This window comes from Brachyhypopomus gauderio, chromosome 8, assembly GCF_052324685.1.
Source record: "Brachyhypopomus gauderio isolate BG-103 chromosome 8, BGAUD_0.2, whole genome shotgun sequence".
In the NCBI taxonomy this organism is placed as follows: domain Eukaryota; kingdom Metazoa; phylum Chordata; class Actinopteri; order Gymnotiformes; family Hypopomidae; genus Brachyhypopomus; species Brachyhypopomus gauderio.
Window position 1 is genome coordinate 2,763,892 of NC_135218.1, and position 27,216 is coordinate 2,791,107.

At 39.1% G+C, this 27,216-nt stretch overlaps 2 protein-coding genes across 2 annotated transcripts; one reads left to right on the plus strand and one right to left on the minus strand.

Annotated features, from left to right (window-relative positions):
• The first annotated feature begins 1,210 nt into the window (after nucleotides 1-1,210).
• On the plus strand, nucleotides 1,211-6,366 carry tmem74b (transmembrane protein 74B). The gene is made up of 2 exons (XM_077013811.1): nucleotides 1,211-1,494; nucleotides 2,327-6,366. The coding sequence occupies exon 2, from the start codon at nucleotides 2,373-2,375 to the stop codon at nucleotides 3,135-3,137; it is 765 nt and encodes a 254-aa protein (XP_076869926.1). The 5' UTR covers nucleotides 1,211-1,494; nucleotides 2,327-2,372; the 3' UTR covers nucleotides 3,138-6,366.
• On the minus strand, nucleotides 5,905-26,944 carry psmf1 (proteasome inhibitor subunit 1). The gene is made up of 7 exons (XM_077013810.1): nucleotides 26,743-26,944; nucleotides 25,331-25,483; nucleotides 25,143-25,225; nucleotides 24,222-24,410; nucleotides 13,490-13,543; nucleotides 10,741-10,899; nucleotides 5,905-8,334 (listed from the first exon to the last, which is right to left on the minus strand). Exons 1-7 carry the CDS (start codon nucleotides 26,869-26,871, stop codon nucleotides 8,283-8,285), a joined length of 819 nt encoding a protein of 272 aa, XP_076869925.1. The 5' UTR covers nucleotides 26,872-26,944; the 3' UTR covers nucleotides 5,905-8,282.
• Between the last annotated feature and the right edge of the window lie 272 nt (nucleotides 26,945-27,216).

The window sequence follows — 27,216 nt, forward strand, 5'->3', positions numbered from 1 at the left end:
TAAATGACCTTTATTGCTATAACTCATAAACCATGTAAGTGATCAACTCCCAATTTGAAAGGCTTTTATACACTGAGGTCCCTGTGAGGTATGCCAAGTTTGGTTCAAATTGGCCTGTCGGAGGCGCTACAGTACCCAAAAACCTGAGAAATCATAAAAACTCACGCAGCAATCTTGTTATGCAGAATACAGACAAGTAATGGGGCTTGTATGATTCAGATCAATGAGGTCTATAACATTGCAATTACATCTCATAACAAAAAGTGCACTGCCTGACCAGAAATGAACCTTTTAATTCACCAAAATGTCATTGCATTACTGAGATTAATGAGATATCAGTATGATAGTACTTGGGCTCCATCTAGTGGCCAAACACCGGAACTGACTGAAAACTATTTCTCACATGAAACACCACACAAACACACACAAAGCTGATCTCAGCATGTGATTTAGTTCTGTGATCTGAATAATTTTGCCAATACATTTTATTTTGATCCTTTTGGGCCTTTAGTGCCCCAATTGAACCTTTTTTTGCACATTGATTTATTTGTGCATTTTTTCCACTCAAACAGCTTCTTTTCACATTTTGGGGTCTAAAGGACCTTTTGGGCCTCTGCCTATTGAGGCCAAGAAGCCTATTCGTGTGTGAACCCGCCAATTGCCGCTTGCGGCTATATTTTTAAAGGAAATTTGTAAATGACAAGTACATTGGATCAGAAAAAAGAAATCTGTCGTCATTAGTGCAAATATTCTTTTTTGTTTTCTAAAATAACGTTAGATCTATGTGTGCTCTATATAGAAATGATCTTGCTTTTGACATTCTTAGTTGTTTTAAAGGGTTTAATATTTAATTAAGATAACAAGGATCGTTAAAAAGTGCACTTGGATATACAACTGTGAGGAATACTGATGCAAATGGATCCTAAATGGATCACAGATAGTGAGATATGTCCACATCACTCCGCGTGCAAGTAATAATTTTAGTTACGTAAGTGCATTTCCCCCTTTACTTATCTTTACGTGTACATTTAAGTAGCTATAACCTATATCTATAGCTCAACAACAAATTAATAACGGAAGTGAATGCTTATTTACGTTTACTCACTGATACCTCGAATTGCATATTTAAATACATCAAGAAGCATGAAGGTTAGTTGCCGTCAGTGGGAAGTTGAAGCAGCCCACCCTCCCCCGACACTCCTACCCCGTGCCCCCCATCTTAACACACATCACTCGGGCGAGGCTAAAGGGCGTAACGCGTGCTTCATTCCTCCGCTCATCTACTCGAAGTAACCGACATATACCGCCTGCACATCCGAATATAGCTCAAAGGAATTAGATGGTGGCCTTTGTAGCGCCGCATAGCCACAAGCACATTTGACGATGTTCATTCGCGCTTGGCCAGTTCTTCCCTTGAGACACATTTGGCGAAGGTCTCCCTCGCAACACACAGCATCTCTCATGATGCTGTCTGTCGGTCACCAACACCTCAAGGTAGGCGTAAACTACTCTTACCACTAGCCCAATCTGGGAAAAGCTTTTCTGTGTAGCATGTTACTGTGGATGGGTTCGGCTTTTGTGACATTCTCTTGGAACTGAGACGTACAACAAGAGGTGAAAACACTATGCTGAATCTCTAGAACAAGGTCATGTTGCCTTTAGTAATTAATAGATACGGTAACGTTAGGATTTTCTAAACAGATAACAATGGCCTTCATCTACAATATTTAAAAATCATACATATATAGTTCCCATAGCTCATGGCTTTGTCTCATAAATGGTCTTAAGTGATCGTTGACGTCCTCTCCGTGTGGATAAGAGGGCATCTGCTGCACCAGTGTCCTACTGCACAGCCCACATATTCAGCAGTTCTGAGAACTGAAAGGTGATGATCCGTTTCCCAAATATGAAATGCACACAGATTTACAGATAGCTGCGAGTCTGTCCCGTTATGTCAAAAGCCGAGGGCACGGGTACTGTCTACACTGCATAGAATATTAAGATGAAGACTATTAAGACTAAGGGCTGAGATGTTATTTTAGCCTAGCCCTTCGGTGATGGGTGAAGACTGAACGTTGAATCTCGTTATAAGCATGATGGTTAGTGGAATTGCTTTGTTCCCAAGGTTCCAAAATGTCCGTTTCATGCAACGAATAACGATGAGTCCTGACTAATTGCTTTTAAATATTAGATTTTTCTTTTCTTCTTTGAAAATATAAGGTGTATGTTGCAGATGCTTATATCAAAATATTTCCTATGTGACACTACATGCCTGATGCCTGAAAACGAAGGTTATTATTATTATTATTATTACAATTATTTTCAGACGCAGTGATGGCCGTTTTTTTATTCGACATGAGCACCCAAACTGGATGTCTATGGAGTCTCTGAACGCCGTCGAGCTCCGCGAATTGGGGGATGGGAGCAGGAAACATGGCCAGCAGGCCTCGTCAGGACCACGGACAGCGGCAGGTATCGAGAACGCGTCTTTCCAGGACGAGGAGCAGGAGACACGGGTCCGAGTCACATCGGGAAGAGTTAGTCAGATGTCCAAATCCCATGACGGAGAACAGATAAATCCCCAGCCTTTCAATCGGGATGTACCATCACCTCGCTCTGACGAAGAGCCGGAACCCGAGTATAATGACCACTCCGTGGACTACGGGTTCATTTTTGCCTTGGTGTTCCTTGTAAGCGGAATTGTCTTGGTAGTTATAGCTTACACTATCCCCAGAGAAGCTAAAGTGAATCCGGACCACGTGACAGCACGCCAGATGGAAAAACTTGAGAGATACTATGCACAACTCGGTTCTCACCTGGATAAATGTATCATTGCGGGACTTGGTTTGCTGACTCTTGGTGGTATGCTGTTATCCATTTTACTAATGGTGTCCATATGTAAAGGAGAGCTTTATCGTCGGAGGACCTTTGCAATGTCAAGGAGGCCTATGAAATCGTACGGCTCTATAAATATGAGGCTGAGACAGTTAGCGGAAGCGGATGGGAGGGACACTCTCATGGAATGCGAAACAAATACCAACCCTGGAGTCCCCAGCGCAGAGGGAACAGCTCGCAACACGCATCCAGTAGCACAGCCTTACCCTCTTACTCAAGGTGTTTCGGGCACTTTGAAGTAAACACACTTCACTCAGAACACGGTAAAGAATATAATAACGAGAAAAGAAATAAAATCCACCAGGACAAGTCTACATAAAGATGTGAACGTATCCTATGCTGAGAAGCACAGTGTCATAGTATATATTAATATGCTGCAAACTAAACATAATTAGGGTCTTTATACAACTTGAGAAAATGTGAAATATCTAGCCAATGAAAAAGCTATTGTTGTCCAAGGACATCCAACAACATGCCTTAAAATGTTATAGTCTATGTATATTGTGAGTACATTGGGATTTGACTTGCTTTTTTGTAAGCTGTGAGGTTTAGTTAGCTTCATGGAAGCCTTCTTTCATGTGTACACTACTGCATATGGATATAACCACTACTGCTATACATGGTCACTGCTTTTTATATGTAAAAATTCAACACTGGTGCAGTCAAGAGAAAAGTTTAATAGAAATAACCTGAAAACATCTTATTATATTGTACAGTGCTTCCAATATTGAAGTCACATGCTAGAAATGCAATAGTATACTTTAAAAGTTACAGTGGTATTACACTTCTAAAATATACTAACAATAGAGAAATATCCAGCCATTTAAATTCTTTAAAACATGTACACATGTGAAACCCTAATAGATGTTCTTTAAATGAAGTTGTCATCACAACCTTTGAAAGAAAGTTAGTTTATTCAGCACATTTTTCAGAGAATGTCACTACCTGGCAGACAATAGCTGCACTTTATCTTCCCTTTCAGCTTGTTTCTGGCTGTGGCTCATTTTTGAATCATAGTAGAATCATTTTCAGTCCGAACAGAAATAGTCTACACAGCAGGTGCAATTATAAAGTGTTACATATGAGGAAGGATATCACCCAGATACACTGGGATGTCTACAAAGTAATTTGGTAAACTTAAGAAAATGATCAAAGACACAGTAAGTGGTGTATTAAAGAGAAATCATAATGGTAATCACACAATTAAGATTAAGCAAAACTAGTAGGGAGCATGTATTTTGTGCAGTGTCTATGACAGCCTGGGTAGACATTTTTTAAAACTTGGACATGGTTTTGTTTGACACTTAAGAAATACGATGACGTGTGAGGATGTCAACCACCAGTGATGTGCATAAACAAACAACACATCAGCCCATCTTTATTACATGATGTGTAACTATTCGGCCTACCAGGTATGTTACTGAGGCTCTGCACATTTTAAAATATGTCTTCACTGAGTATCACTGATGGGTGAAATCTTTAGATTATATAATGTTTTAGATGTCAGAATGCAGCCCACTATATCAGAAATCTAAAGTAGTATTGTAGAACATAATTAAAAATTCTCTTGATTTAGCATAGTAAAATAATTTTAAATAGTATAAACTCTATTTCCTGTTTTAGATAGAACTTGAAAGCCTGACGTACAGACTAATTTTTTTTCTTTTCATTGAATCAGTGAATCAGTGCATTCATAGTTCTGGTTCTTCAGTTTTTTCTTTGGCAACTTTCAGAAGGTTTGTCAGGGAGAACCATCAGAACCATCAGTACGAAATCATTTGATGATGTGACCATGAAATAACAATCATGATCCAGCCAGAGAAGAGCAACTAGAGCAACTAGAGCATCTGTGAGGCATCTTGTCAAATACTGAAAGATAAAGAGGGTGTTCCCATTTAATATAAGCACATTGTAATATGAAGAGAATATATGGTTATTTGTAAAAACAATAGATACAAGATATTCAAAGCTTTAACAGAAATACATCACCTCCATGTGTTCATATTTATATGGTAAACTTTTCATTTTAGGTTTAATTTGCTATAACAGTACTAGAAATATAAGAATTGAGATGTGTACAGATCATTGCAGTCAAACTTTTTACACAGTGGAGTTAAATTTACAAAACCGATAACATACAAGTCTATTATCCACAAAAATATAACACACTTGTGTGTTTAAACATATGCTGCTTGAAATGTCAGTGGGATGTCTACAGCTGCATTGATTAACATGGATTGGTGTACGTGTATTAACTTTATCTTTGCCCCTTTCGAAAATATTTTATTGCTTCACTCAACTCTAATAAATTGGTATGTATCTGTTCTGTATGAACTATGAAATGGCTTTATATTACAAAATATAATTGAAGAGGAAAGATGAAAATTGCTATTAATCAGATTTCTGTCTACTGAATATTGTATTGTAAGGAGATAGATCCTTATATTTCTTAACAATGGACCATTCTTGACTACACTAAGCATATTTTAACCTCACGTAATATTTATGGATACCATAAAGTCATTGCAACTACTTAGTGTCATATAAAGACTAGAGTGGCATTGGATAAACAGATTTATTACTTAAAAGGGATGTCCATCCTTGATAGTTGAAATCAAGTACCCTGTATTGTGTAGTTCCTACCATAATCTAATACTATGTTGCTTCCCACACTTAATAAATATCTAAATGTTAGAACTAAGGGGATAGTTTAACATTGTCTTCAGGAAGAGGTGAAGGGACAATTTTTCCAAAAATTTTACCTTACCATTGATGAATATTAGACAGTAATTGCCAGTTAGCATTAGATCTGGTTACAGATCCCAAATAATCTCCATTGTCTCCCTGTGTTTATTGTTATTAACTTTAAATGTGAGTATTCTTTTAAATGTGAGTATTGTTTTTAACGTTCTTGAAGTCTTCATTATCAGTAGCATGTAATAAATACAAGACGGAGTATACTGACAAAATAAATAAATAAATCCCCTTAATTAATTGAGGATGGCTTAATGAAAATGGAAAAAATAACATTATTATTCAGAGTAAAAACGAAATATGTGAAAGACACAAAGCAGTAAAACTAACTTTAGTGTACTTATAAAGCATAATTTCATGCAATCTTTGGTACTAGACACAAATATTTTCAAGCAATCAGATGGGGAAGCTGAACTGTGAAAGTCTGGTGAAATGGCACAGAAAAATAACATCACTTTAGTACTGCAGAGATGTGATGGTGTATCAGACTGTTACTTAATTGCTTCATGTTTTGTTCCTCTTTTGCTGATTTCCAACTCAGATGAAAGATGGATACATAAAAAAGATGAGTCAAAAGAGCATTAGTGCTGCTCAGTTTGCATGTGAAATTTGTAAGTTGTTGTCATTTTGGCTTCTGTAACCTGTATTGTTTGATGAAAATGTAACATTGATTTTTAATCCTATCAGTGAAATAAAACTTTTGTTGCTGTTATTGTTTTTAAGTGGATTGAATAATTACTTTGGATTTGGTATTGTCATTTTGTGTTGCAAAAAAATATTAAGAATGGTATTGTGAAAACGTGCTGTCAGACGAAATTCAGCAAAGTAGAATCTTTGTGTAAACAATATGGGTTAACAGGTATATCATCAGATTTATGGAAATTGTCTTCAGACAGAATGTAATCATTCCAACAATTGGAATGTAATGTGAACATACCAGACAAGTATTGGCATGACTGCTGTAGGCTCATAATTGTAATTAATTATAGAATATGCCATGTGATCTTAAGCTGTGGTCTTGTATAAAACCATTCTCAATCAAGACACATCTTTCTGCATGAGAAACATGAAGGCATTTTTTAAATGGATCGTGATATAGTGTATGTTGCATATTGAATGTCTTCACAGAAGTGCTCTTCAGCTGACGTGAGAGACTGTGGTACAGCCCGACCAAAGTCACCTTCAGCATGATGCACCCCAGGGAAGAAATGGCGATGTTCCAAATGGCACAACCTCGTGTATATGTGAGGAGACATTTAACTAGAACATGGGGACGCCTTGAAATACTGCCCCGGATATATCCAGACAGCCTTGGAGTGGACTAAGGGAAAAGACAAATCCTTATCAGTAATCAGTATCAGTGGGAATCAGTAATCTTGGAGTCGGAAAGCCGTTACCTTGCAGTGCAGAGACAGAGGACTGCTTTTGGGATCCCACACTTTACAACATAAAACACACTGCTCAAAAAATAAAGGGAACACTTAAACAACACAATGTAACTTCTGTGAAACCAACCTGTTCAGTTAGGAAGCTACACTGATTGTGAATCAATTTCACCTACTGTTGTGGAAATGGAACAGACAACAGGTAGAGAAAAATACACATTAAGATTATTTTGACAAATTTAGATAATTTAATAAATTAACATCACCAACAAATACTGCAAATACTATTGCATTAGTCATCAGTGCCTACACGAGACTCTTAGATGTCTTTATTTCCACTGGCTAGGAGAATTCAGACATTCTGGTCGTTGAGACCCACTGTAGCATTACTGCCATTGATTTCCACTACATTTACTGCTGGTCTCTCCATAAATACCAGCCCATCTGCACCCTCATCGTCACTAAACTGACCATGTCCAGCAGCTACTGTTTCAACAATTGATTATTTGGGTAGAAAGGAGAAGAGAGAGAACAAGATAATCTGTAGCAGGGAAATAATAACCTCATGTCTTCAGATCAGCTCTACAGACAGGGAGGGAACAAACACTTCAGACATGTTGCATATTTTACATTGTTCCAAACTGACCATTACGAAGCCTTAATTCCAGAGAGATTTCATTAGGTACAAAACATGATACACTGTGTGGTAGAGTGGCGTGTCTTTTTGAACAGGGAAAATTTGTGAGGTGCGGACATAAATCCCATAAAAAAGTTACTGTTTTATTTACCAGAACATAGTTTATTAAGCTTGGCAAGAGAAGAAACAAAAATAGCTGAATCATACCAGCGAATCCAAAATTACACCATGAATCAGCAACTAAAATCCTCTCCAGTGTTAATCAGAATTATCGATCGTCTTTCAAGACAACTTCATTAGTCAGCAAAACAAACAAACAAACAAACAAACAAACAAACAAACACAACACTTAAATTGCAAACCCATGCGGCAGTATTATTTACACATTAAGGGAATCAGAAGCCCTCCAGTGGAGCAGGAAGTGCATGTGTTATCATCTTCTACATAAACATATCATCAGAAGTCCTCCAGTGGAGCAGGAAGTGTGTTATAATCTTCTACATAAACATATAATCAGAAACCCTCCAGTGGAGCAGGAAGTGTGTTATCATCATCTACATAAACATATCATCAGAAACCCTCCAGTGGAGCAGGAAGTGTGTTATCATCTTCTACATAAACATGTCATCATATCCTGGGGGGGGCAGGTGATCAGGGTCTGGCCTACAACAATGAAGAAATACTCCATTAGTTTACCACACAGATCCACACTGTCAGACCAATAATAATAATAATAATACTCCATTAGTTTACCACACGGATCCACACTGTCAGACCAATAATAATAATAATAATACTCCATTAGTTTACCACACAGATCCACACTGTCAGACCAATAATAATAATAATACTCCATTAGTTTCCACACAGATCCACAGTCAGACCAATAATAATAATAATACTCCATTAGTTTACCACACAGATCTACACTGTCAGACCAATAATAATAATAATACTCCATTAGTTTACCACACAGATCCACACTGTCAGACCAATAATAATAATAATACTCCATTAGTTTACCACACAGATCCACACTGTCAGACCAATAATAATAATAATAATACTCCATTAGTTTACCACACAGATCCACTGTCAGACCAATAATAATAATAATAATAATAATAATAATAATAATAATAATAATAATAATACTCCATTAGTTTACCACACAGATCCACACTGTCAGACCAATAATAATAATAATAATACTCCATTAGTTTACCACACAGATCCACACTGTCAGACCAATAATAATAATAATAATACTCCATTAGTTTACCACACAGATCCACTGTCAGACCAATAATAATAATAATAATAATAATAATAATAATAATAATAATAATAATAATAATAATACTCCATTAGTTTACCACACAGATCCACTGTCAGACCAATAATAATAATAATAATAATAATAATAATAATACTCCATTAGTTTACCACACAGATCCACTGTCAGACCAATAATAATAATACTCCATTAGTTTACCACACAGATCCACTGTCAGACCAATAATAATAATAATACTCCATTAGTTTACCACACAGATCCACACTGTCAGACCAATAATAATAATAATAATACTCCATTAGTTTACCACACAGATCCACACTGTCAGACCAATAATAATAATAATACTCCATTAGTTTACCACACAGATCCACACTGTCAGACCAATAATAATAATAATAATACTCCATTAGTTTACCACACAGATCCACTGTCAGACCAATAATAATAATAATAATAATAATAATAATAATACTCCATTAGTTTACCACACAGATCCACTGTCAGACCAATAATAATAATACTCCATTAGTTTACCACACAGATCCACACTGTCAGACCAATAATAATAATAATACTCCATTAGTTTACCACACAGATCCACTGTCAGACCAATAATAATAATAATACTCCATTAGTTTACCACACAGATCCACACTGTCAGACCAATAATAATAATAATACTCCATTAGTTTACCACACAGATCCACTGTCAGACCAATAATAATAATAATACTCCATTAGTTTACCACACAGATCTACACTGTCAGACCAATAATAATAATAATACTCCATTAGTTTACCACACAGATCCACACTGTCAGACCAATAATAATAATAATACTCCATTAGTTTACCACACAGATCCACACTGTCAGACCAATAATAATAATAATAATACTCCATTAGTTTACCACACAGATCCACTGTCAGACCAATAATAATAATACTCCATTAGTTTACCACACAGATCCACTGTCAGACCAATAATAATAATACTCCATTAGTTTACCACACAGATCCACACTGTCAGACCAATAATAATAATAATACTCCATTAGTTTACCACACAGATCCACTGTCAGACCAATAATAATAATAATACTCCATTAGTTTACCACACAGATCCACACTGTCAGACCAATAATAATAATAATAATACTCCATTAGTTTACCACACAGATCCACACTGTCAGACCAATAATAATAATAATACTCCATTAGTTTACCACACAGATCCACACTGTCAGACCAATAATAATAATAATAATACTCCATTAGTTTACCACACAGATCCACACTGTCAGACCAATAATAATAATAATAATACTCCATTAGTTTACCACACAGATCCACACTGTCAGACCAATAATAATAATAATAATACTCCATTAGTTTACCACACAGATCCACAGTCAGACCAATAATAATAATAATAATACTCCATTAGTTTACCACACAGATCCACACTGTCAGACCAATAATAATAATAATACTCCATTAGTTTACCACACAGATCCACACTGTCAGACCAATAAGATCCACACTGTCAGACCAATAATAATAATAATAATAATACTCCATTAGTTTACCACACAGATCCACACTGTCAGACCAATAGGATCCACACTGTCAGACCAATGAGGTCGTATCTGTAATCTCCACCCATATCAGATACCATGAAAAGGTTTTAATTACTATACATATATGATTTGATATGGCAACCACCATTGTTATTACAAATCTTTTACTGTATAAACTGATTAATTTACCCAGGTCTGTTTCTCACAACTGGTCCAAAAGGGTCAAAACGTGCACCCGGAGGCACAGCTCCAGGAGGGAGGACTCCAGGTATGCCTGCTGTGGGATCAAAGCCAGAACAAGGGAGCCCTGATCGTAAAGGATCCACAATCATGCCCCCTGGTCTCCTACTGGAATCAGAAATCAAGCAAAATGTTAATGTAAAAATCAATCAATCAATCAGTCAGTCTGTGTGTACAGATCTATTAATGTGGCACTGATTAGCTTTTCATCTGAACCAAGTCTTTATTATTATTTTTTTTACAAGCAATGTTAAAGATACATGAGGAATGAGACTGAAATTCTGGGTTATTCCTCTAAATATTTATTTCTGAACTAAATTTATTCCTGACTTGCCCTTTTTTCCTTCAAGTTTGGGTCCTCTTCTGCTTGAAGGGCTTTAGGACCCTGTTCCCAGGACAGCACTCTAGGCAGAGGTCTCAGATGTTGTTAGGATCTGCTGGAGTTATTCTTCCTGTTTTGTGATGAAGCTAAGATCCAGTGGGACTTCCAGATACAGACTGACAAAACGGTAATGTTAACGATTAATGGGGGGGACACAGCACTAGGGGGTTATATCCCACTTTGATATTGGAACCTCCAGCCTAACGAACGTAATTTGTTGACCGGGGGGGGGGGGGGGGGAACGTAAAGCCTGGTTAATTATACTTGACGCGGCACGAGCGTGCACCTCTCGAATTCTGTAACTTCGCTTAAAGGACTTGTACGTCACTTTCAAGGTCCAGTTCAATATTTCCCAGCACGGTAAACTTAATTAAGTTAAATATTTATACATATACTCGAAATGATTAGAAATAATTCGCTTTTAATCACATTATTTAATGGTGGTTATTTTCAAAACGCCCAACGTCTTCACGTTCTCTCATGTTTCGTCCTGGAATTACAAGAGGCTCGTATTAACGTAATACAAGAGAATGATAAATTGAAAACGACAATTTCAAGCATTTTAAAGTACTTTTCAAACCTGAAACACAAAGCAACATTAAAATTAGTCAAAATCCGCGTGCAGTGTTCGCCGAAACGATATGTGGTAGTATAAAGAAACACCCCTCAATAACAGGGGAATGAACATTTTTGACGAATTTAAATGTTGCTTTGTGTTTCAGGTTTGAAAAGTTCTGGAATTTAGACTAAAGTACTTGTTTGAAATGTTTGAAATTGTAACTAATACGTTTCACAACAAATAGCTGTCTGACTGAACAGTTTTCTTGTATTACGTTAACAAATACAAGCCTCTTGTAATTCCAGGACGAAACAGGAGAGAACGTGAAGACGTTAAGATTGGGCGTTTTGGAAATAAACCATCATTAAATAATGTGATTAAAAGCGAATTATTTTGAATCATTTCGAGTATATGTATAAATATTTAACTTAATTAATTTAACGTGCTGGGAAATATTGAAATGGACCTTAAAAGTGACGTACAAGTCCTTTAATTCCACCTTGTAAAGGTGTATGAACACAGCAAACATGACTTTGTTCATTGCGCTGAGGCGCGAAAGTTACAAAATTCGAGAGGTGCACAACCTCGCGAATCGACAGCGCGCGAGACCCTCGCGCACGGGCGGAACCACAGCGATTACGTCATTTTTGCCGCGCGGATCCTCGCTCCGCTCGCCTTGTGTTGATGACAGTGACTTATATCTCGTCCTTTGCCCAGCTTAGTTTGTCAGTGGGGTATCTGGTCTCTGGTAGAACATCGGTGTTGATAGCCTGGATTTTGTTTTTTCCCCATTTGGCTGACTTCTCAGGACTTGCCTCACTCTTTGTACATATTTGCCTATAGATGTTGTCGTTGTGGCCTCTTCATGATTTACATTTGCCGGGATTCTGAGACTCTTGTAGCTGCCCTCAACATTCAGGTATATTCAGGTATTCACTTCTGGCATACAACTTGATGTCACCCTGTTAGAGGAGGTTACTGATGATTCCTCCATTCCATGGCCAGTACCTGTAGCTGCTGGTGGTGATGATATTACTGTCCAGCCCTCAGTCAACACCTTGTGGTGGGTTCCATCCAGTAGCAGCTGATTCATTTGTGTTGCCAGGTGCTGGAGCGCAGCTACTTCAGCCAGCGGGCGTGCACCATGTCAGGGCACGCTGCTCGCATTATGGGTACTGGATCCAGTTCAGGTAGGTTGCTGTGGTCTGCTCCCAGGTTCAAAACCACTGGGCATTGTTGTATGATGCGAGTATTATTCAGTCAGGTGTGTTCTTACTCTGCCACCCCTATCTTCTCCCAGTGTCTACCTCTCTTGTGTACCTTTTCAGGTAGACAGCTAAAGCTGTAAATGTTTGCCTGGCCTCAGCTATGGATAGCTTGCTGTACGTCTCAGTTTTGCGTTGGTGCCCTTTATTCATTAAATCCTCGCTTTTCCCTGAGCCTGGTGTGATCGCTTCCTGCTTTTATTTGCACTCCCTTGCCCGTCAATTATATAAAAGATCATGTAACAATTAGCTGGTACACAACAAAACAAAGAAGGACAAAGAATGAGACACAGACACATGCTTAAATATACAAACATTAACAAGACACAGCTTCAACACAAGTTAACGAGACAAGAGACAGGTGAGACGAATAACACGGACGAACACATCCACAAGACACACATAAATGTACGTGCAGACATACGAACAGACTGACAATCCTGAGGCAGGAGTCAGGGACGGACAGTGATGAAAGCTAGATGGACTGCTTACCCAAAGGGATCAAGATCTGCCCCTCCTGCTGCAAATGGCTCCAATGGGTCCGTCCTGACAGACAGGGCAGGTGCATGTTTTTATAGTGTCCATTCTGATAACAACCTAAACAACCAAGGTTGCAAATTGGTGCTGACCACTTTTGCTGGGTTGTTGAGTGACAGAACGTCCACCACCTTGTGTAGAATTCATGAATTAATAATGATATAATTATAAATATTATACCACACAAGGTCATACCATATGAAGACCATCTAATATAGTAAGATCATGCTATTTGTATTTGAATATTATTTTGTAAGAAAAGGAAAAAAAAACAGGTATGAGCTCATCTCAGAGGCTGGGAGTCACACTTGTTTTTGACGACGATCCGGCAGGGTTATGCTAACAGCAAAGTCAGTAAATTGCTGACATCATAGAACCTGATAGGGTCACAACTGGCATAGGAAGGAAAAGTGGAAAACAAGTGGCGTGGGAGACGATCTGCTGGCCCTCTACCAAACTCTTGCTCATCCTACTGCATCACTTCCCTCTACTTCTTCCAGCCTGTTCCATCCACTTTTTCCTAACGTGCTGGCTCCGTTTGAAACATAAGAAATGCTGCCTGAAGCAGTTTTCAGAGGCAGGAAGGCACCCAGCCCTGTCCAGACTGAATGTTTGCATATAATACTGCTGAGGTTGCATCAGTCTGTAAGAGGTGATCCCCTTCGATCACATTCTCTTTAGGCATTAAAATGTACATGGGGAACATGCATGTGTAGGACGATGCCATGGTCTGTGGACCGAAGCCAGAGAAAAAACTGCAAAAATATAGTGTCCTGTTGCTGCAAGTGACCCTGTAAAGCATGAAAAATCCAGACAAAAGCAAGAGCTGGCAGGGGTTTTTCAGACCACATCAGACTTCATAGTAATGTCACATGCACGGGATCAATAAGAGCCGTCTCAAAAGGCTGGTTACCTGGGTGATGTTAGTTGGGTTGGGCTCACAGTGCTGAAAGTTAGTGAGTGGCAAATAGGGCTGCCACAAACGATTATTTTTTAGTCGACTAATCACCAATTAATTTTTATGATTAGTCGACTAATCAGATTGTGTGTTAATTGAATATAAAACATACAGCTTATTAGGGCTGAACGATTAATTGCATTTGCGATAATCTCGCGATATTTGAAAACGCGATTCTCTAATTGCACAGGCTGCGATTTAAACTGGTCACGTGACTTGGGCGCGAGCCGAGCCGAGGACGAACGGAGAAAACTCGAGCAGGAGGCAGGGAAGTGGAGAAGTGAAGTTAACACAGCGCACTTTAACTTGTTACACAATGGCTTCAGGCTCGACATGAGCTGACACAACTGAAAGTCTAATACCAAAGAGGGGCAGCACATAAGTTGTGTGAAATTACTTTGGCTTTTAAAAAGATGCTGCTCAACGTCAGGTACTGTGTAAAACGTGCCTTGCTACTGTCGCTACGACGCGAGGTAACACTACAAACCTTCTTCAGCATTTAAAAAACACCACAAAGCCTCGTATGATATTTGTAAGGCTAAAATGCCAACGACCAGTTCTGCGTCTTCAAATACGCCAAAGTGTTTCTCTGCACTTATACAGCTTTAGTATGCGGTGAGCAGCGAAATACCGTAAAATCACGCATATAGGCGCAATAAGATTTAAAGCACGGATGAATCGCAAAAGCGCGGATAGCTTGATTGGTCCAGCAGACAGGGTTCACTGACCGAACCGTTTGAAAGTGTAACTCCTTATGGATGTAATTGGAAGCGGCACGCTGAAATAACTCGGGCAGTAACGGAGTTCATAGTGAAAGACATGATGTCCGTTAATATAGTGAACAAGCCCGGCTTCATGCCTTTGTTAAACACACTGGATATGCGCTACCAAATGCCCTCACGGACATATTTTAGCCAAGTTGCTATACCTGCAGGGCTGCCAACTCTCACGCATTGAGCGTCTTGGACTAAAAAGTTACTAGTTCGCTCTGGCGCCAACCACAGGCGATCGATCGATCGCGATATAATAATAATACTTAAATTTAGTCAATTTTATCCCCCCCATAACAACAAATTACATTCGCCACCCACTCCAGGTTCAAGTCTCACTCCAAGCGATCTTGAAAAGTTGGCAACCCTGTATCTAAGCTGTATAAAATATGTTGAAACAGAATTTCCTGAAAACAGTGGGAAAAAATCGCGATTTTAAATCGCAATCGCAATTTATAGATAAAAAATTGCAATTAGATTATGTTCCAAAATCGTTCAGCCCTACAGCTTATCACACTAGAATGCAACTGCTATTATATAATCATTATTAGATTTCAGCTAAAAATAAAAACAATTAAGATCATAGTTCATTAAACCTTTAATGAAATATGCAGCTTGTTGCAACAAACAATTATTAAAATAAGTATAAGGCACTGGCTTAAACAACGCAAAAATAAATACATTAATAATAAAGAAATTATTTTTTTTAGGTTTTTCTTTTTTTCATTTGTCTTTGGCATCAAACGTAGCTACATCTTGAATATGGGTCTTGAATATGGAAAACTAAATTTAAGACATTTTAAGACTTTTTAAGGACCCGCGGGTACCCTGTATAAGAAAAAAAAAAGCTAGGGCATTTCAGTCCTGGACGGAAGACTATGGAGTTGTGTATGTCAATGATCGTGCTGTGTGTACACTGTGCTATCACAACGAGGCAGTTTTCAAGACAAAACACGACAAGACGTATTAAGATCCTGCCAAAAGAGCCGAAGCCGTTAAACGTGCCGTCGCTAGGTATGGTTATTCTGATTACATGACAATAATAATAATAATTTTATTTGTAAACAGTGTTCTTGTTACATCTGACTCGGCCCTCCTCCTGTGTCGTGCTGTCATTTACTTTATTTTGTGTAATCGTTCATTGTCACGCCCTGTTTTATTCCCCGCCCAGTATTAGTCTCATCAGCTGTTTTGGATTTGTTCGTGTAATGAGTTGGGGTTTTATTCCCTGTGCTTTCATTCCTTCGTTGGAGGTCTTTGTTTGTGTAACTGTCAGGTTCTCTCCTGTTACCACGATACTTAACCCTGTTAGGTTGAAGCTCTCTGCTCCAAATCTAGTATCTGTTTTCTCACAGTCCTGTTATCCGAGTGTCTTCATGGTCGAGGTTCAGTCATTTAAGTCTAAACCTTTGCTGTATAGTTTGTTCATGTCCCGTTTTCTGATTGTTTAAAACTCCTTGGTATTTGTGTCGGAACTGTTAGTTGTTCCTCAGTTAGTGTTATTTGTGTCTTTCCAGTCTCGGGTGTTTCATAGTCAAGTGTGGTATAGTTTCTCATTTGTTTAATTCTTTCCTACTCTTGTTATTTCTTTAGTCGATTGGTTCTCCGGTATTGGTTGTCCGTGTTTCTTACGTTTAGCTAATATTCTGTGTCCGGGTGTTTGAAGTTTCTAGTTCGTGTTTCTCGTGTTTGTTTAGTTTTCATTTGGTTATTTATGTTATCATTGTGTGTTAAGTCTGTGCAAACGATGTGAGTTGTTATGCCTCGTAGGTCTAGCACCGTCCGCGTTGACGCAGTTAGGCTGCGAGCTGTTACCAACAATAAATCAACCTCTCTCCAGCAATTGTGCCTGTTTCCTAATCCAAAAACATTACAGTTGTCAAATCTCACGCTTTGAGCAAGTTAGGCAAAATCTCCCGGTTTTGTAGAATGCACGGATATATGTCGCATATTTGTTGTTATGCCAGTCATATCACCATATTTCGTCGTAGTTGAAATATGCACAGTGGCTGCTGCTGCCGCGGTACGCACAGTGACACATAATCTCCTTATTTGCGCTGCTGTTTCACTGAACGATGGCGAATAAAAGGGAGCGTTCACATCTACAAAAAAAGTAGTTTGTTTCCTAACTTGTTGGCAAGTTAATCATTTTACACTAGCTTTTGGACTCCCCGCAATGTACGCTATGCTAACGTGTTAGCTTTAGCAAGCGCAGCCGACTGAAAATACTAAATAACTCTTGATATCTGGGCATCAATCATTTATGACCGCAGATGACTGAGTGTATGTTACCAAGAGCAGCCATTAACAATAGCGAGAGCTGAAGGAGAGAAAATAATTCTTACTATTTTCTCTGATGAGGTGGCATTCAGATGCAGGTTGAAGGCTTGTATTCCTGTACCTGTGCTTTCACTGATGTCTTCCTGTAAGTGGCAAAATGGACGCAAGGGGGCGCTCTACCAGTCAGAATGACAGAGCTGCCCACAGCATTGCCTGTGTGCATTGTGTAAATATCGGCCTTTTGGTCTCATATATCGGCCGATGCCGATAATCTAAAAATGCCAAAAATCGGCCCGATATATTGGCCGCTCGATATATCGGTCGTTCACTAATCCTCACTCTTGAATTTAATATGTGAAATGTGCCATATTTGTCATATCACCGCAATCTAAATTTGTCCTCTGCATTTACCCATCTGTGCACTTAGAACACACACACACACACACACACACTAGTGATCACTAGGGGCCTGTGGTGCACACATGCCCAGAGCAGTGGCCAGCCCTAGCCCGGCGCCTGGGGAGCAGTTGGGGTTAGGTGCCATGCTCAAGGACACCTCAGTCATGGCCTCAGGTCTGGGGATCGAACCCACGACCCTCCGGTCACAAGACCAGTTCCCTACCACCAGACTATGACTGCCCTTGCAACGAATGTCTTCCTCACTTTCTGTCCCTGCTGTTGTCCTGACACAGGTGAGTCAATGTCTTCAGTGGGGAAGTGGGTTCAGCTGTGTGGTAAATATTGAATATGATGAAGAATCTAAGCAATGTTGACAGAAACAGTGCACACCACCAGTCATGGCTGGGACGGACAATAATGATCACTTCACAGGCCACGGCAGCGCTGGGATTGCTTCTCGTTATATTTACTCATGGCATATCCAAGAACCATTTCTAACACAATTTTACTCAAATAAACCTTGTGTAACAACAGAGCCAGACACTTCACTTCATTACTGGGTAGCTGAGATCAGAACTGAAAAACTGCATCTCTTGGAGCCTTGACTTGAAAAATGCAGCACTCTTTACTCTTTCATATAGCATTTCATTATATGTGTATATATTTGTTCTTTCATACTGAGCATAAATAAGAAAAGCTAAAAAAAAATTAAAACCTAAGAGTCAAATATTTTTTTATGAATTAAAGTTATTATGCAGATGAAATGATAAGAAACACCCATGTTTTGGGTATCTGCACACCAGAACAATGAACTCTGAAATTTCTTTATTCAAAGAGCCTTAAATGTGTGTCCATCAACCATTATATGCTATTTATTATCCAAGCGTTAACTGATAGCATGAGGTCCTATAGTGCTTTTTGTTCCATTTTAAATATCAAGTCAGTGCAAGGATAGCTACACTCCTCAAAACCCCAGGTCACTGTAACACTAGAATGATCAAGGTCAAAAGCTTCTACCCATAATGAGACTGAAAGCTGAGGTTTCTCATAATATCATTATATTAGATGGCCTATCAATTACCAAACAGGACTCTCTCTGCCAAAATGAATGATGTGAATTCTTTGAAGCTTTTATTTAAGTGCTGCAATCTGTCCTTATGGATTTTGGTCCATGCTATGACACAGAAGAATTAAATATTTTCTCGTTTATGCTGACAACCTACCATTCAACCTCATCCCAAAAGTGGCAACTAGATTAAGATATTAGGGATATGCAGGCCACTCAAGTCACTATCTTGGCTTCAAGCATACTTGAAGTAAACCATAGTAGTAAACTATACATCTGACTGTAGCCACAATGCTTCATCATAACTAAATGCATATGCTCAGTCATAATTAAATGGAGAATTACATCACACTAGGAAATGTTCCAGTAAAACAGGGTTGATGACTCTGTGACCACTAAAGCTTCATCCAAATGTTTCTAGCATGAATGAGTCCTTTATGAATGACACCATTCTGTACACCACTATTGTGTAGAGATCTAAGATGAGTGTTAATTTCCTTTCTGCTAACCTAAATATGTCTGTCAAATATAAATCAGTCACATTTATATAGTGCTCTTTACAACATGCAATGTTAGAAAGCAGGTTTTAAAATGTTTGGATCCAGATGCCTACTAAACAAAACAGGGGCAAGGAAAAACTCCCTGGGAACCTCATCTATCCTCTTTCACTGGTAAGGTGGGTTTTCATTTTGTTTTCACATGTTTCTATAAACCCATGCTCTGTATGATGAAGTACCACCACACGAGTCAGTGTTTTGAAATGAAGGTGTCATGGAATAGCACATCCCCATTTGATATGTTTAATGTGTGTGAAGGTTTTACCAGACAAATTGCCTTTGTTCCTCTTGTTTCTGTGAGCAACAAGCAAAAAAGCAAAAACTCCACTCACTGAATGATGTGCACAGATCTTGCTAACATTAGCCACATAAGGAGATCATCTCCCTTTTAATCCCATGCCTTCCATCCAAATGTCCCTTCTTGTACCCTAGACTTCTACACTCACCGGCCACTGTATTAGGCACACCTGCCAACTGCTCATTAACACAAATGTCAAATCAGCCAATCTCATGGCAGCAACTGAATGCATTTAGGCATATAGACATGGCCAAGACAATCTACTTCAGATCAAACCGAGCATCACAATGGGGATGAAAGGTGATTTTGTAACGCGGTGGTACCAACGAGTACACAACGCGTGTAAACAGAGTGAGAGGTAGACCAAGTGCCGGCTCACGCTGACAGAAAGATAGGCAACGCCTATCATCAGTGTGAGAGAGAGAGACGCAAGCACACAGTAGAAAAATAAACACAAAGCAATGCGGAAAATTCTACATGAGCACACAGTAGAAAAATAAACAAAAAACAACGCGGATAATTCAACAACGCGTGCTAAACTAAACTTAACCGTAGAGAAACGGGAAAGAAAAAATAATAAAGGCAACACAAAAGTTAGTAAATAGTACTAGTAAATAACGAATGCTCAGAGCATTCTAAGTATGGTGTTCCACAAGTATCTGTACTGGGCCCCATATTATTCTCATTATATATGCTACCACTGGGCACTATCATTCGTAGGCATGGTATTAGCTTCCATTGCTACGCAGATGATACTCAGTTGTATATATCTTCTAATCCGGATGATATCACTACAACTCTCAAGATTGAGAACTGCGTCCAGGATATTAAAAACTGGATGGCGTCTAATTTTCTTCAACTTAATTCTTAAGACTGAGGTGCTGATTCTTGGGTCTAAAGCTGCTAGAAGCAATTGGGCTGATATTCCCCTTACCCTAGATGCTTTTTCAATAACACCTAAATCTATTGCAAAAAGTTTAGGTGTCACTATTGATTCGGATCTTTCATTCATTTGATACACACATATGCAATGTCACTAAGGCTGCCTTTTTCCATTTACGTAATATCGCCAAGCTGAGACACTTACTTTCATTAGCTGATGCAGAGAAGTTGATCCATGCTTTTGTCTCGTCGAGATTGGACTACTGTAATAGTCTTCTAATTGGAAGCTCTAAACAGTCCATAAAGAAGCTACACCTTGTACAAAATGCTGCAGCTAGAGTCCTAACTAAGGATAGAAAATTCGATCATATTAGTCCCACTCTTGCGGCATTACACTGGCTTCCAATTAAATATTGCATTGAATCTAAAATTCTTCTGTGAACCTATAAGGTGTTAAATGGTCTTGCCCCACAATATCTGAGTGAACTCATTGCTTACTACAACCCATCTCGCCCTTTGCGCTCCCAAAATGCTGGATTTCTCCTGGTTCCAAAAATTTGTAAGACTACAGCCGGAGGCAGAGCTTTCTCCTTTAAAGCCCCTCAATTATGGAATAGCCTTCCAGCTCCAATACAAGATCACACAGTTCCAATCTTTCAATCTAGACTTAAGACTCACCTATTTAATCAAGCCTTCAGTTAATATTCCTCTTGTGGGGTGTGGGGCTCGGGGACCCCCAGACGTTGAGATTTCTGGTAATCTGAGATGTTGATGCTGTTATCCAGCTGTGTCGTAGTATCACTCTAGTTGTGACAATGACTTGACTGGAAAGCAATGTCTCAGTGAGCCCTCATGACTGTGGTCACCTCTGAACCCCTCCCTTTAGTTACGCTGCTATGGATTAGCCTGCCGGAGCCACATGCTAATCGCTGGCACATGAGCTATGCATGTTTAAATCAAATCAATGGTTGTTTAAACCATTGTCCACACATTCAGTCTGTACTGTCTATCTTTTTGCATTGCTTCTACCCAAGACTATTGCATGCAAGCACCTACAAGCACCTGGGAGATGGTCTGGCTTGCCGGTGGATGTACTGATGCCGGGGTTGGATGTGCCATTGCTGTAAGAGGACATACTGATGCTAGCTCCTACCTGAGGCTCACCATCTGCACCGAAGGAACTGTAACTACTTGGCCGGGGAACTAGAACTATAACTGTAGAACCACCTTTTGACCACAAATACGCATTTGTGCTAACGGCCGCCCAATGGAGGATGGGTTCCCTTTTGAATCTTGGTTTCTTCCTAATCTCCACCATCATAGGGAGTTTTCCTTGCCACTGTCGCCTTTGGCTTGCTCATTAGGGATCTGGACCCATACAATTGTTGAGCTGCTTTGTGACAACGTGTGTTGTAAAAAGCGCTATATAAATAAATTTGACTTTGGTTTCTTGAACATGACAATGAATTCGCTGTACTTGAATGGCCTCCACAGTCACCAGATCTCAGTCAGAGATGTGGTGAAATGGGAGATTCACATCAAGGATGTGCAGCTGACAAATCTGCAGCAAATGCGTGATGCTATCATGTCAATATGGACCAGACTCTGTGAGGAATGTTTCCAGTACCTTGTTGAATCTGCCACGAAGGACTAAAACGGTTCTGAAGGCAAAAGCGGGCTCAATCCAGGACCTAATTAGGTGTACCTAATAAAGTGGCTAGTGAGTGTATGTGTTGCTCACACACTTGCTATATACAGTGAGTCCAAGAAGTATTTGATCCCTTGCTGATTTTCTTCGTTGGCCCACTAATAAAGACATGATCATTCTATACTTTTAATGGTAGATGTATTCTTACATGGAGAGACAGAATATTAAAAAGAAAATCCAGAAAATAAATCTAAGGAATATATATTAATTGATTTGTATTTCATGGAGTGAAATAAGTATTTGATCCCTTAGTATTCATTAGCAGTTCTGGCTTTTACAGACCAGTTAGACACTCCCAATCAACTTGTTACCTGACCTGAAGCCACCTGTTCTCACTAATCACTTGTGTGAAAAACACCTGTCCACAGAATCAGACAGATCACACAGATTTCAAGTCTCCAACATGGGTAAAACCAAAGAGCTGTCACAGGACCTCAGAGTCAGAATTGTTGACCTTCACAAAGCTGGAATGGGCTACAAAAAGATTAGTAAGGTGTTGGATGTGAAAGTAACAACTATTGGTGCAATTATCAGAAAGTTTAAAGAGTATAACATGACAATAAACAGACCTCGGTCCGGTGCTCCAAAGAAGATTTCGCCTCGTGGGGTGGCAATGATGCTGAGAACGGTAAGAAATCGTCCTGCAACCACTCGGCAGGAGTTAGCAAATGACCTGAAGGCAGCTGGGACCACAGTTTGCAATGAAACAATTGGCAACACTTTGCGCAACAATGGATTCACATCCTGCAGTGCCCGAAAGGTACCCCTGCTGAAGAGAGCACATGTGGAGGCGCGCCTCAAGTATGCCAATGATCATTTGAAAGATGAACCAAGTTATTGGGAGAAGGTTTTGTGGTCAGACGAGACCAAAATTGAACTTTTTGGCCTCAACTCCACCCGCCATGTGTGGAGGAAGAAAAATGCTGCCTATGACCCCAAGAACACTGTGCCCACCGTCAAGCATGGAGGTGGAAGCATAATGTTTTGGGGGTGTTTCTCTGCCAAGGATACAGGGCTACTACACCGCATCACTGGGAAGATGGATGGAGCAATGTACCGCACAATCCTGAGGGACAATCTCCTCCCCTCTGCCAGGGATCTGAAAATGGGCCGTGGTTGGGTCTTCCAACATGATAACGACCCTAAACATACAGCAAAGGCAACAAAGGATTGGCTCAAGAAACATGACATTAAGGTCATGGAGTGGCCCAGCCAGTCGTCAGACCTCAATCCGATCGAAAATCTATGGAGGGAGCTGAAGGTCAGAGTTGCCAAGCGACAGCCCACCAACCTTCATGATTTAGAGAGGATCTGCAAAGAAGAGTGGGCCAAAATTCCCCCTGGTGTGTGTGCTAAACTTGTGGTTAACTACAACAAACGTCTCACCGCTGTGCTTGCAAACAAAGGCTTTGCCACTAAGTATTGAGTGTGTTTGGCAAGAGGGATCAAATACTTATTTTCCTCATTGAAATACAAATTAATTAAAATATATTCTTTAAAATTATATTCTGGATTTTTGTCTTGATATTCTGTCTCTCCATGTAAGAATACATCTACCATTAAAAGTATAGAATGATCATGTCTTTATTAGTGGGCCAACGAAGAAAATCAGCAAGGGATCAAATACTTCTTGGACTCACTGTATATAGCAAGGAACAGGTAGTATGCAAAGTGGAAAACACAGTACAATGTTTACCAAAGCTACTTTTATGTATAGTTCGAGAACTCAAATGAGAACCTAGTCAAATCAAGTCCCACGGTTTCCTCACCAGTTCGGGGGATGTGCAGTGGGAGGAGCTCTGGCGGGAATGCTGAGAGGATCCCGGTCTGGTCTGCGGTGCATGTCTGGAGCAGGAGCTTTCGCTTGCTCCTCTGTCTTCTCACTGGCCTCTCTTTTCCTTGCAGGGAGTAGTGATGATTTGAGCTTCTTAGCCAAGTCTTCAGTGTTCTTAAACACGCTAAGGAAAAGACACAGAGGTCCAGTGTTGGTAGCCACATCTGCTTTAATAACTTTATGGCTATTGGAACACATAACCTGCATCTTTTCAAGCAAATGCCTCTTTTAGAAGTCAATATAAAGGACTATTAATTGGCCTAATAGACAAAAAGTAGCCAGGATTGGTAACTGGTTGCAGACTCCTGAGATAAAATGATCTGGTGTTATTGGGTTAGTGAGACCAAAAGTGACAGCATTTCTAAATTCCATAAAAAGTCCCAGTGTTCAATATATCTCACTGGTGTTGAGAAGCAACTGAGTTACATTCTAAAACAGAAGTAGCTGTTAAAAATAACTCATGACTTCTTGCCATGACTGAAGTTCAATTAATCAATGCAGCCTATTAAAGGCTCATAAGTAACAGCAACCTTCACCAAATTTTGGGTGAATGCAAATTATAAATATAATCTGACTTATGATATTGTCAATCTATTCATTAAGACATAAATGTCATTATTACTTTTAAATCTTGCTATTTGTTAATCAGCTTTAAGTGTTTTTACAGTCTCTTATAGAATTCGTAGAATGTTATAAGACAAAACTTTATGTAAGATGTATTTTCTGTTATTAGTGATTATGCTCTTGTTTTGTAACAAATTCTTTATGAGGTTTTCATTTATTGATTCAAATGCTCAAGGACAATATAAACTGGGTTCTGAAGTACTGCTAACACAAAGATGCATGTTAAACCAACCTTTCAAATATCTGCAAATTGGCCTCATCTACATAGTCACTAACAGTCACAGTCAGGTCTGTTACTTTGTCTGTTGCTGGGTCCTATCACAAAAAGACAGAAATAAGGTCAGGAAAGTGGCCCATACATCTATAGCTTCCATACTAACTCACTATGCATACACCCTTTGTTTAATTAGATTTCTTTACCATTAAGTTGAAGATCAGCGTAGAGTCCACTGTGATGGCCTTGAGGAGAAGGTTGTACGTGTCATCATTTGATCTGTATCTTAGTGTGTACAGTTCTTTGTTTGCATTCCAGGTAGTTGGAAGTAACTCTGACTTCTTCTCTCCATCTTGGGGCTGTAGCATTGAAAGTGATTTAAGTCACATTCTGTGCAATTTACTGGTATACATACAACTATGTAGAGATCCTAAAAATGTCTAAGTTTATTTCACAATGGAGTCAGTATTTTTCAGAGTAGCTCATGGCAAAGCCATCAATTACATACTGACCCTGACCAGAGGTGCTGTGCATGGACTTATATTCTTTGTTTTCATTCAAGACACGTTATAATAAAAATACAGTTTCCTCTGGAAACTTTGTGTACTACCACTACTACAATACATTAAGACTGTATCACTGACATATGAACAAAAATCAGTGTCTTGCTTTTATGAATAAAGTTTGTTTACTCAACAATAACCAAGTGAGCCTTGGAGGAACCGCTTCAGTAACTGTTAAAAGTAGGTTCTACATCTACAAAGAAATCACTGCAGTGCAAACATGACAGATTGTGGATGCACTGAAAATGTGAAGAAAAAAAAACATGTGCCTGTATATTTAAATGTAATTTTGTTGTTAACCTGAACAAAAGACACACAGATCTTGCCTTTGTTTTACAATATTCCTGGCTGATTATACTGAATACATGATGTCTTTTTTGTTTAAATCACTTTTATGTAGCTATGTTTTATGATAAAAGTGTAATCTTTTGAAACTGGACTTCACATATAGCTAGACTATTAGAGAAATGCTAGAATATTTAACTACTGTATCTGTAAGAGACATTATACTTCCCTCCCTCCTTAATACATGCAAAATGCATGTAGCAAAAAAGATTAGATGGCAATGTTATAAACACCTTAAAGGTACCACATCCGACTAAAAAAATAGCCAGAATGTATATCCTCAATGACTAAGCAGTGTGCCCAGTGAAAAGTGAATAGGAAGCTAAATTCAATGCACGTTATGTAGTTAGCAAGCAGAAACAGTGCTGCGTGACCGGGTGAAGTGAAGTGACGATGTTAACCAGGAGAGTCAACTAAGTTAGGAAGATCAGATCATGTCGGAGTTAGATAACTAGCTAGTTAGTCCCATCTTTCACAGCAACATTAGCTACAGTCCTCCATGATAAAAACAATGATGATAAAATAATATAATACAAACATTCAACAGAGTCTTGTGATCTCAAGTTGCAAACCATTAGAAAATAGATGATTAGGTTAGTTAAGTTAGGTTAGTTGAGTTAGGTTAGCTAAGTTAGGTTAGCTAGCTAGCAGGGATGTTACAGGCTAGTTAGCTTAAGTAAGCTAACGACCCAGTCGGTTTATTCTCCCACCTCGTCTCCAGTCCCCAGACATTTAAATCCATTCTTTACAATTTCCCAGTGCACGAAACACACAACAACATCCTGAGGAGACGTAATAGAATTCGACACGCAGTTATATAGCAGCTCCAGTCCGGCCATGATCTTGCAAATGTACAAGAAACGAAACCAAAAGGACTGATGTGTGTAGTCACGGGTCCTCGGTAGAGGGACAGAGGACAAGCCGTTGGTTCCGCACTCACGACACTATTCTACCTCAAGACTGACAGCACATAAAATAATATAAACTCACGTTAAAATAACATACACTATACATTTTACACAATAACAAACATCCAGGTTTTCAGTTTTTATTAATAGTCCACAGTCTTGTTTTAGCCTGTAGATGGCAATATTGATTTAGCCTATTGGAAACAGAATTTCCATTAACTCGAGTTCTTGGCGTTTATGTAGTCGTGGTCCTGAATTACAACTGTGCTGATAATT

What these genes read in the sequence shown, in the direction of transcription:
- tmem74b (XM_077013811.1), top strand. Translation starts at nt 2,373, where the DNA reads ATGTCTATGGAGTCTCTGAACGCCGTCGAGCTCCGCGAATTGGGGGAT.
- psmf1 (XM_077013810.1), bottom strand. Translation starts at nt 26,871, where the DNA reads ATGGCCGGACTGGAGCTGCTATATAACTGCGTGTCGAATTCTATTACG. An exon ending in ACTGCACATCCCCCGAACTG is followed by an intron (nt 13,544 to 24,221) that starts GTGAGGAAACCG and finishes CCTGTCTGTCAG; the next exon opens with GACGGACCCATTGGAGCCAT. An exon ending in GCAGATCTTGATCCCTTTGG is followed by an intron (nt 10,900 to 13,489) that starts GTAAGCAGTCCA and finishes TTCTGATTCCAG; the next exon opens with TAGGAGACCAGGGGGCATGA.